This window comes from Fundulus heteroclitus, chromosome 14 (genome assembly GCF_011125445.2).
Source record: "Fundulus heteroclitus isolate FHET01 chromosome 14, MU-UCD_Fhet_4.1, whole genome shotgun sequence".
Lineage (NCBI taxonomy): Eukaryota > Metazoa > Chordata > Actinopteri > Cyprinodontiformes > Fundulidae > Fundulus > Fundulus heteroclitus.
Genome location: NC_046374.1, coordinates 25,981,437 through 25,993,310, shown reverse-complemented (window position 1 = coordinate 25,993,310; position 11,874 = coordinate 25,981,437). Strand labels below are relative to the sequence as shown.

The 11,874-nt window shown below is 40.4% G+C and overlaps 1 protein-coding gene across 2 annotated transcripts; it reads right to left on the bottom strand.

Annotated features, from left to right (window-relative positions):
* Window positions 1-718: 718 nt before the first annotated feature.
* LOC105922198 (E3 ubiquitin-protein ligase TRIM39) lies at window positions 719-7,984 on the bottom strand. 2 transcript variants are annotated; one of them, XM_012858083.3, is made up of 8 exons: window positions 7,903-7,984; window positions 5,546-6,109; window positions 5,382-5,477; window positions 3,971-4,204; window positions 3,477-3,624; window positions 3,366-3,392; window positions 2,348-2,493; window positions 719-1,798 (listed from the first exon to the last, which is right to left on the bottom strand). In XM_012858083.3, exons 2-8 carry the CDS (start codon window positions 6,104-6,106, stop codon window positions 1,367-1,369), a joined length of 1,644 nt encoding a protein of 547 aa, XP_012713537.2. In that variant the 5' UTR covers window positions 6,107-6,109; window positions 7,903-7,984; the 3' UTR covers window positions 719-1,366. The 2 variants fall into 2 exon arrangements, with proteins under 2 accessions (XP_012713537.2, XP_036002824.1); XM_036146931.1 differs by lacking the exon at window positions 7,903-7,984 and adding an exon at window positions 7,798-7,894.
* Window positions 7,985-11,874: the final 3,890 nt, after the last annotated feature.

The following is an 11,874-nucleotide window of genomic DNA, read 5'->3' as shown; positions in this document are numbered from 1 at the left end:
TGTAGTGTAACATTTCATCACTTTCTGTAATTTATCATTGTTATGTAAATGCAGACCTTATCACAATAATAAAAAAAAATCATACTTTGGTCCAAGTTCTCCAATCACAAGTCAAAATTCATAGAATTCATTTTGTATGTAAACATTGTCTCTTTCATATAAGACAGTACAAATACGAAAGCATTAAAAACCTGTCATCTCTTTAACAAAGTTTATTTTATTCCTATAAACCTGATGTATTTTATTTAAATTTTGAGATAAACCACAGACATTTTTGAATTATCGTAAACTCAATTTGTGTTGAGTAAAGCAATAAGTATAAATGACAAATTTGCTTATATCAACATAATAATATTAAATATGTGTTTTACGTACATACAATAAAAAGTATTAAAAATACCTTTAACTGAATAATTTTTCATGTTAAAGACAGTGGAAGTGGTACGACCACTACTCATTTTTTTGGAGTTAATGATACATATGTGTGTATAATAAAATAAAATATTGTACGGTTTGTACGGAATGTAGTGCCAATAATTGTTCAAGTATTTATGAAAAACAAATATTTCTGATTGTGGGATTTTTCTTTTATCCCCTGTAAAAATATTGAAGGCTGTGTTTTCCTATTTTTTCAGTATAAATCATTATTTTAAAGGTCATACCTCCAACTTTTTAATCAAAACGATTAATTTTCAAAAAATAATACATCCACAGAGCACCTAGAGTGGGGCAGAATTAAACTATTAATTTTACTGCAAAATAAATATAGAGTATATAAATAATTGTTTGATACATTTTGACGGGTCCAAAATCTATAAACATTTACTTCTGGCTACGGCGCCAACTTTGACGTGAAATGATTCTGCACCAATAAGAATAGTAGTTTGAAGTCACGTGGTAAAAGAGCTCAGGTGTTGCCAGATTGTAGTAGCTCTGTGATAGCCCTGAGAAATGGCTTCTTCTCTGTTTACATTTCTCAGATCAAATCGTATCAAAAAGAAGCAAAATTAGGATGAACATGGGTCAAGCTTTTGAGTGTTGGTGCAAAGGAGTTCAGAAGCAAAGTGTAAGGCGCCACTTTCCTTCTGGACAGGTAAGTTAAATGTTTGCTTTGCGCCACCTTACTAACCATTATGCTAATGCTAACTACAGGACCTGGCAACCAGCTGGTAAACAGTGCAGTAAAGGTTGGGAGAGCGGGCGAGTGCGCCATATTGTGGCAGGGAGGAGTTAGACTTGAAGCCTTTTAATGATTTTTTTAGACATATGCACAAAGAGCCCCAATAAATGAAGAGGATGATTTACATAACGTTCTTACAATCACTGTCATGATACATAAAAAGTAATTGTACACACAGTTTAAATGTCATATAGTGATGTCTTCTAAATCGGTGGCAAAGGTAATTTTGTTCACGGCCAGGATGGTGAGCGGTGACTTGTTGGTGCCGCTCTGAACTGTTTCCGGGTTGAAAAAGGGAAACATGGCCTCCGTGAAGCAGAACTCCGCGAATGAGTAGATGTGTGCATGAGTCTCTGCGTCGTAAAAAGACACAGTCCCGTCTTCATAATCCAGGAACACACCGATGACCCGCGGCCTCTGGCGAAGAGACAGCTGCTCTGCCTCTCCCCCGCATGCCCAGTACTCAGCTCCTTTCCTCAGGCAGACAGCCCAGAAGCCGTCCTCCGGGCTCAGAGTCACCGCACCTTTCCTTCTGACGGATGCTCGGGCCACGCCCAAGTCCCACGCCGTTTTGTCTCCCACGTGCACCTCCCAGTAGCGCCGCCCTGTGGTGAAACCCTGCAGAGACAAGGAGAAGGCCTCAGGCCAGGCGGCTTTTACATCACTGAGAGCAAAGCTTTGCCTTCAGTCTGGCTAACACTTGTTTAACACCATAAAATCAACAAAATATATATTTTTTAAATCATACCCACATTAGGAAATTTATTTAGATTTTGAAATAAAGAACAACAATTTTATTTTTGTTTTTAGGTTTAACAGTTTCTTTGGTGGGACATTTTTTGAAATAGAAAATGAAGCATATAGTTTACTGACAGAAAACCTTACATCATCAAAAAAGAACATTCCTTATACCATTAGCGCCATTCTTTGTAGAAATGTTCTGTATATAACGCATGGAAATACCCAGCAAAAATTGCTTATTATGCTTTTTTAAACTACCTCTACATTTTCAAAGAAAACTAAATTCTTTAGCATTTTTGGCCAAAGTTATTAAGAGCCATGGTGGAGGCTCTAAAGAGCCAGAAGCGGCTCTGGAGCCGCTGGTTGCAGACCTGTGCCTTGGACAAAACAGCAAGTCATCCCAAATACGTCATATGCTTTTATTACCACTTGAGCGAGGACACACGGAGCTTTGTCAAAACGCTCTGGGAGAGCTGGCACATTTTGCATAACGTCTCCATCATGCACCTGCCTCCCGTCCGCTGACACAACGAGCCAGGGGTTGGCGGTCCGGGGGTCCAGGAGGACGTCAGCTTGGTAGACAGAAGGAGACAGCAGAGGAACGGTCATTGTTCTGTCATTACCCTAATCAGTCCTGTTTATGTTCATGGTTTCAGTCTTCTAAGCTTAAAAAAAAAAGATACATTAGATATCCCTGCCAAAGCTAATTGGCACCCCTGGTAAAGACATTTAAAATGTTTATGTTTATTTGTTCGTCTTACACTGCAAAATGTTGTAAATTCCAACCTTTAAGTTTAGTAACTTTTTGTAGTAGGAAAAGTGTTTAATGCTATGAAATAGTAACACTTAAAAATAAAAACTCAATGCAACAAAAAACGTCTGAGAAATGTACTGGAAGACTTTTAGGATTGAGTGTCTAGGAATGTTTGATTGGTAACGAATGACTTTCTGTCACCCTGAAGTAAAAAATAAACAAAAAAACTACATAAACTCCTATTTTAGCCACTCTTTAAAACTGGGATGACAGGGAATAACATGGGAACGTTCCATTTCTGACGCTGCTCATGTCTAAAATCAGAGCAATAATTCAAAATAACAATGACACTACAGCAGTAAAATCTTCATTTATTTTAAGGGTTTTAAACGTCTTTACCAGGGTTGCCAGGGTTACCAAATACGGAAAGCTCTATAAATTAAATGCACAATACATTTTTGTTAGCTTGTTATTTGCTGCTCAACTTAACATAAGGTGATTAAAAACAGAAAAACAAAAATAGATTTAAAGAAGCTTAACTTTAAAACTGTATCGATTAGTGAATTAATATTAAAACAGATTTTTATCATTTTTGTTATTTCTAGATGAATTACTTATTTAAAAGGTTTTACAACTTTACTATGAAGTACAAACAATGTCAACAACATCTAAAAGTCAGTGAAGCCGTACCTGCGTACTGCTGGACCTTCTCGTGTTCTGAAAGGCAAGGAGGACATCCCATATTGACTCAGACTACAATAGCGATGAAGGAAAAGCAATGGCCGGATGTTTGTGACAGACCTCGAGAGGAAAGTCTGTCCAGTTGCAATTGCAGCTGCTGCCGAAAGTCAGCCACTGCTCTCCTTATGGTCCCCAAGCAAGTGTCTGAATGGACGAGGACGTCCGAGGAGTCTTCGGTAGAGGGAGGAGCGCTCACAGCTGGAAAACTCTGGAACCAAGGAGTCAGATCAAGGAGAATGGATAAGTTTAAATGACTGAGGTGTCACTGCCAGGGAAAACACTGAGGAGTAATCCTGCCACCATCAAATGGATGCAGCTCAGTCCTCCCCTTTGCAAGATTGTTACCACCAGAATTGGGCATCATTTTATGAAAATTACTGCGCTTCAAATCATCAGTTCTCAAAGCAGGTATTACAATTCCCAGTATTGGAGGAATAGGGGCTCATCTTGGGTGTAAAAGATCCTGAAAACCCCAAAACCCAGGTACGAAATGACCCAAACAGGCCGAAATGATCAGATTAATCTGTTCTCACTTTGACCTTTAAATTTCTGACCTGCACAACATGGAGGTGGTCTTCATGGTGAAGCAGCTGCTCCAGGTCACTTCTTCTCCTCTGCAGCGCAGAGATCTCTGATTCCAGCCCAGCGATCAGCCCCTTCGCCCTCACTTCAGCCGCCGTCTGCTTCCTCCGGATCGCCTCCGCCAGCTCAGCTCGGCTCCTCTCGATGCTGCGAGACAGAGCGGAGAAAAGCTGCTCGCTGTCCTCCATGTCCCTCTTTGAGTTTTCCTGCGAGCGAGTGACAAAAAACGGAAGGAGGAAACCTTTAGCATATAAAGCTGGATAATTAGAGATGAGGGTGGCACGGCCTTGGTAGCAATCACTAATAGTCATGGCTTCGTAGCAGTGGCGGCTGGCCCATGGGGGCGCTCGGGCGCTGCCCTCCCTAGATGTGGAAGGGAAAAGTCAAAATATATATAGATTTTAAAAGTATTATTAATGTCTTAATAGTACGTGGCTACATTTAATAAGAATTATTAAAACACTTCTACTAATTGACTCTATCAATTGACTCTATCATTTAACAGTGCATTTCCACCAACAGAACGTATCATTTCTCTTCTACACTTATGGGGCGGTGACTCAAGGAGCCCCACAAGTGTAGCGAAATAACCAATCGTATACTGTTGCTAGGGAAGATTTATAAACATTTGGCCAATCAGCATCGCCAAAATGAATGGCTTTGGGGCTCCTGGAGTCATAGCCCTAGCTGCACAGTGATAGGTGCACTTCCCGCGTGACGTCACAAGCTACATCCGCGCTACATCCGGGTAACGGTGGTCGGCAAAAAAGTTTTCACTTACCAGCGTGACAAAACAGGTGAATTAGAGCATACTTTTAGTTTATTCCTAGAATCTAAACAATGCCTACGAGTTGTTGTGCTCCCGGTTGAACACAGAGGCATTCCAAATCGTCGGATGTACGTTTCTGTCGTTTACCGAAGAACAAAGAAAGAAGAAAGAAATGGATAATTTCAATGAAAAGGACGCAGGCAGACACTCCCAATCGACTGTGGGAGCCATCATACCATGACAGAATTTGCAGTCTACACTTCATCTCTGGTAATTACAACTTAATTTTGCACTGGTCATTGTTCTACTTAAAACATTATATAAATAAAAAATTAGGATATATATTTAAGTCAAGACGTAAACGTTCGTTTCGTAATAATATACGTACATGTACAGTGTATGCAAATAATCCTTTGTGAACAATGTTTTTTTATTAATTAAATGCTTATTGTGGAATCGTAGTCATTTTCCGACTTTTAATTTAAATGCATGTACTGGGTTAGGCAGGAAAATCTATTGGCCAGCCCCACCAAGATTTTTTTTCACCAGCCGCCACTGTTTCGTAGCTCTGGTGTGTCTCCGTGTTAGCTTAAACGTTTTCTGGATCGGCTCACTTTGCTTAGCTCCAGATTGTGTTTGATCTCCTCCAGCTTCTGCAGCTTGTTCTGGATCATCTGCTGAACCTCACCTTGGATCCTTTTAATCTTGCCCTGAAACAGAGAACAGAGGTCAAAGATCCCTCTGGATTTAGGCCCATATACAGACTCTTGGTAGTTACCTTCTTGTCCTGGCTCTCTCGTTCCACCGGCACCGTGTCCGGGCAGCGGTGGTCGGTCTTGACGCACTGCACACAAACACACTTCTGGTGACTTCGGCAGAACAGCTCCAGGACCTGCTTGTGCTTCCGGCACACCCTGTTCTCCAGCATCGCCGCAGGCTCAATCAGCCTGTGGTCCCTCAGCGCGGCGACTCTCAGGTGAGGCTCCAGGTGGCTCTCGCAGTACGAGGCCAGACACACCAGGCAGGACTTCAGGGCCTTGGTTTGCTTCCCCGCGCACGCGCCGCAGCTCACCGCCGCCGCCGCCCCGCCGTCCTGCCTCCGCGCTCGGATTTGCTCCGACATTTCTTTGGCGAAGGAGTTCTCGCAGAGCTCCGGGCGGACCTTGTACACGGCGCGACATTTGGGGCAGTCGATGGAGAGGCTGGCCGTCCAGTGCGAGCTGATGCAGCCGACGCAGAAGCTGTGACCGCAGGGGATGGAGACAGGGTCCAGGAAGACATCCTGGCAGAGGAGGCACTGAAACTGCTCCTTGGACAGAAAACCATCACGGGAAGCCATGACCTCAGGAAGGAAAGAAAAAACCCCGGCGTTAACTACAAAAGGATAATACTCATGCCAGCGTCCAGCATGCTTTATGCAGCTTGGTATGTCGGTGAGCTCAGCTATCTATTCTTTCCAACATGGGGCCACTGGGTCCTTTGATCGCCTCACATGCCGGGTGCAACATCTGTATAGTACCAGAAACGCTGGAGACATCATCTGTTCCTGTTAGCCTTCTCGTACTGCTTTGACTGAGAGTCAAATGACCTACAGTTGCCTAAAAAACATGGCTCCGCCTACAATACTGCCTCTGGGTCTGTTCTGGAGGCGGCAGGTATCTTCATAATTAAATCCTCTGCAGGTCTGGTGAAAGGTGTGCATCCGGTCATTTCATGGACGATTATACAACGTCATTGCATGTTGAGAAATGGACTATTTGTTTTTGTGTTTTGAATAGTGGTTCTGTTTATTCCTTCCAGTTTGTGCAATGCACCAGTAGTTCTGTCCCCAAAGCAGCCCCACAGCTTGATAAATGGTAAATAGACTAAACGTATATAGAGCTTTTCCAGTCATACTGACCACTCAAAGTGCTGCAAACACCACTGTGCCAACCAGTTTGGCACGGTGTGCTTTGGTTTGGATGCATTGGCTCCTCCCTATTTTTATTTCATTGTGTGCTGAAAAGCCTGATTCTTACCTTGTCTGACTGTACAACATTTCTCCAGATGCATATGTCTTGTCCAGGTGGACAGCGGTAAATTTCAGTAAACCATAAAGGTGTCCGTTTTTGGAGCAGGGGCAATTCTTGGTGAGGTTAAGCGTGGATGGACAGCGACGCCTTGGGTTCCATCAGTTTCCAGTTCATGCCAGAGTTAAGCCTTGGCAGATGATATTTGTCTACAGGATGTCTTTTCAAGTCAGACGGACAAACCTGGACCCCTCTTAAAATTTCGCGGACCATGTTTTGAAGCAAAACCAGAGGAATTAAAGTGTACTCTAGCAATTTTGCAAAGAAGAGCGCATTTTATGATCCCATCAAGTTTAACTTGTGTTCAGTTTTTTTTTTTTATCTGACAGTAAACCAGATTTCTCAGCTCCTCAGTTATGCTCCCTGTTCTGCTATCAAATCTCCATTTATCTCTGCACCAGCCTTCTTCTTGTCTGCCTTTGGGTCCCATTCCAACTCTAATTATGACTGCAAGTTGAGCAGTAAAATAAAGTCAAATAGAGGAAATCAACGATCATGTCCACACTCAGACTCTCAGGTGATGCTTTGGCTATGAGGTTTCCTCTGAACTGTCAGTACCAGCTGCTAGTCTGCATGTGTATTGCATCAACCTCAGGCTGGACCAGTACCTCTCTTATACTTTTCCGTCGCTGCAAAACACACGCGTCAAATTATCTGTTACCTACAAAACATTTATAAAACAGCCCACTAAAGCGAACACTTTAGTTACAGCCGGACCCATTCGATCATTAGCTCGTATCAATCCAGTGACACTTGTTGGCCAAAGTCCACCTGCCTGGCCACATGACTCAGGGTCTCACCCTCAGTTTCACTTCTGTTTCAAACATGAGAAAAGCAAATATGAGGCATATAACACACGTCCGCCTTCCTCTTCACTACAGTATACCAGTCTACAAAGCTTTTTAATTTGTGGCAGAAGACTGGAAGCACCAGCTCCTGGACTCACAACCTATCCTTTTACATTTTCATCCGTTTCCAGGCAGAGCACCTGAAAGAGAAGCTGCCATTCCTGGTCCGTTTCAGTGTTCAGGTCCTGCATTTTGCTCTGTTTTAGTTCGTGTCCTACCTTTTCTTTCCTGCCCTGAATGTGAAGGATGACCTCGGCGGGAGCGAAGGCAAACACTGGGCATTGTGGTTGTCAAGCCAAAGTCCTTCCCATTTAGCTGTCACCACTCCCTGTGGGAATTTTTTTCCCTTTCATGTTGCTCTATGGTGGGAGGGGTAGAGTCCGCATCAGGAACAGGAATTTATTTGTTTTGTAAAATATTTCCTGTATTTTTTTCAAATACGTTCCAACTGTACTGGTCTGAGCGACAGGGAGGAAGTGAAACTGAATTTTCAACTTTAAAAAGAAGACAGGAACAATAATAGTATTGCAATGAAAAGTGAAATAAATGGCTTCTTCATGTTTGAAGGCAATACTTAGTGAGAAAGATTTTAGATTAATAAAGTACACAGATGGCTACATAAATCTATCTATCTATCTATCTATCTATCTATCTATCTATCTATCTATCTATCTATCTATCTATCTATCTATCTATCTATCTATCTATCTATCTATCTATCTATCTATCTATCTATCTATCTATCTATGGCTAAAAACACAAGATGGAACATTTAAAAAGGGAAATTTTAAAATGTAAAATGTGCATATCTATCTATCTATCTATCTATCTATCTATCTATCTATCTATCTATCTATCTATCTATCTATCTATCTGTCTGTCTGTCTGTCTGTCTGTCTGTCTGTCTGTCTGTCTGTCTGTCTGTCTGTCTGTCTGTCTGTCTGTCTGTCTGTCTATCTATCTATCTATCATTATTTTTTTTTAAAAGGTCTAACAACAAGTATTCTCGTTGTGATTTATATCATCTTTCCCTTCAGGAAACGTGTTCTCCCACTCATTTTATGGCTCGGCAGAAACAACCTGCATAAAAAACTGTGACAGCAAACCTTGTTGAATGAAGAACTATAAAAAAACAACATGAAAACCAAACGTCAGGTAAATGGGAAAAGTTGTGCTTATTAAACATAAATAAACAAACTCTCAAACAAAGTTTCACCTCTGCCACCACCCTGTATTTCTGATTCTGACAATGCACCATAGTACTTCAGATTCATTGTCAAAGCAATAAGGTAATCCAGTAAGAAAAATGCAGATATGGTCACAGCAATAAGGCCTGACTTATTACATAAAAATTTCATAACCATAGTAATCAAGGAGTGCTCTCTGCAACGATTCAGCTTTGTGAGGAACTGTGTTGGTGATTTAGGCCTCTATGTCTCCGTTTTAGACGCAGAGAACATTTGGTGAAGGCTCAGCCTCCAAACCTTGAAACTACCAGTTTACGCTTACGGTTGTTTTTTTACAGACGTTTTTTGTTGTTGTTTACCGATGGGAGAAGGTGCGAAGACTCGCAGAGAAGCTGCAGCTTTGAACTCCTCTCTACCTTCAGGTGGACAGCTGAACAGAATCAAGATTTCATCAAAGAGGATCACAGTAAGTAGACTCCTTTATCCCCAATAATATACATACAGGTGAGCTGAGTTAATTATTTATATTTTATTGTCATAGAATGAGTGGGTGATGTCCACCAAGACGGTATTCAACTTTAAATGTTTTGCCATTTTTCACTTTTGCTGTCGGATTTTAAACATGCAATTTAAAGGTATAAGAAATAAACCCAAAAAACTCCTGGCAAATAATCCAGTCTACCCTGACAGTATTAAGAGTTATAACAGTGACCAGAAATATTATCTTAAATGTGGCACTTTTCTTTTCTGTTGATAAAATGTTTTTGAAATTCTCCAATTATAAACACACCTTATGTGAGCAAAGACAACAGGAGAGTATAAAACGGATGCTCGGCATAATTCATAATTCAGGAGCTAATGTGCAAATAAATCATGAACTTGAACTATATCTATCTATCTATCTATCTATCTATCTATCTATCTATCTATCTATCTATCTATCTATCTATCTATCTATCTATCTATCTATCTATCTATCTATATCTATATATATATATATATATATATATATATAAATCCTGATAAATGAATGAGAGCTAGTTCAAGATGATTCTTTCATTGTTCAAATTATATCAGTAGTGAACTACGAAGATTAACTGATTCATTTTGAACTGAATGAACTGAATGAAAGTTGGAATAACAATAAAAATATCAGTGATGAAAATAAAGTTGGAACAAGCTTTATTTACTCACTTTGGGCTGTCGGTAGACAAGTTTGGAGCAAGAAGAAAAAAGGAGAAAAGGAATGTGCTTATCCGAGATACAAATAAATCTGACATTTATGACAAATGACAAGAACCATTTGACAGAACTGTTTCACATTGTATTAATGAAAGCAAATCATCTTTTACCTGTAGCAGCTGTGATGCTGACTCCTCTGGATCTGCCGTTCTCAAACACGGAGAAGAGGGTGAATGTGCATTTGGTTCCAGCAGCGAGAGATGACACTGTGTGAGTTATTGGTCCAAATCCTGCAGGTGCACTGATGTTTGTCTCTGGAGAACATGCTGGAGAACAAAGCTGACGTTGTTGCTGACTTTATCACTGCAGAGCGACGCTGGTCTCATCTTGCGTCGATGGTCTAAAGTTGCCTGGGTTTGAAGGATCTGAGACAGAAGAGAAATTCAAGTAATTGAGCATACAAATAATTTTCCCTCTTCATGTTGACCAGTTTTTCCATATTAAATGACAATAAAAGAAAAATGTGTGTGTGTGTGTGTGTGGGGGGGGGGGGGGGAGAACTTGACAACCTTACAGTGAAGAAAGTTTGCCTTTTTATGAGCTTATTTGCATTTATTCTTGTTATGAAGCCCTCTTCTGCAAATACCCACATATAGGAAAACAAGTGTCGCTCTTGATGTTTAGTGACTTATCTTCAAAACAATTTCATTGGAATGCACGTTGCAATGACAATAAAGGTTAATATTGTTATTATTATCATTATTAGGTGCTAAAGTGGAATCAAAATGGAATACAAAACTGTGCTTTAATGTATCTGCAAAACAGGAGCAGTCGCATGATTCTTTTTAATTCAGAAAGTCCTCACTAAGGTTTACAATGCGCTGCCCAGTAAATATTGTTTATAGGAACTTAGTATGTTTTGATTTTACAGAAACTATGCAACGTTCATACAATTAGACTTAGAAGAAAAAACCCTCCTATAGCTACACGGTACCATTAAAGTGTTTGATTTTCAACGGGCGGTGCTGTCTGCAACACCAACTCAGGCTTTCTGCAAACTGTCATGGAGATTTTCCCAAAGGCAGTTTTCTGCTGTATTTGCTAAATCCATCCCCTTGAAAACTATGATTTTTAAGAGGATCCCTCTGACTTTTTTTAAACAAACAAACAGCTGGAACAGTGGAATGGAAATCTGCAGATTATTTGAAATGGTGACCTTGTGACACACTTTGCAGACGCCCATTATCCTGTTTTACCTGCAGTTCTGGAAACCACAGCAAAATGGAACCATCTTTATTTGTTTTTTCTCCTCATATCTGTCCTGATTTATCCCTACTCTGTTTCCATTAACCCTCAAATGAATGAGTTAATAACTGAGAGAAAAGGCTAACCAGTGTCAAAGAAAACTCAAGCTACAAGAAATTTAGGATAATCTTTAACTTGGTACTCCTCTGGCACTATTCTTTTTACATGTTGTTGCTGTCAATGGTAACTTTATTGACAGCCAGCTCTTTTAATAGGAATCACACAGGCCATTTGAAATGCAGCTTTTTTACAAACCTTGAAAAAATATCAGTTTCGATCAAATCTAGAGTAGTGTACCTAGGGACTTTTAGTGTTTTATTTTCTTTGACATTGTTTGTAGCAGAGAATCGTATTTATATTCTGAGCAGAGGGCATTTGTGACACAAAGCAAAAATAAAGCGGAAATGCTCCCGCTTGTAGTTGCAGGCATGTTTACACCAACAAATAATTTGTGTTATTTGTTTATAAAGATGATGTGCGTGAAAAAAAGAGCTATTAATGCAATGCAGTCTGTAT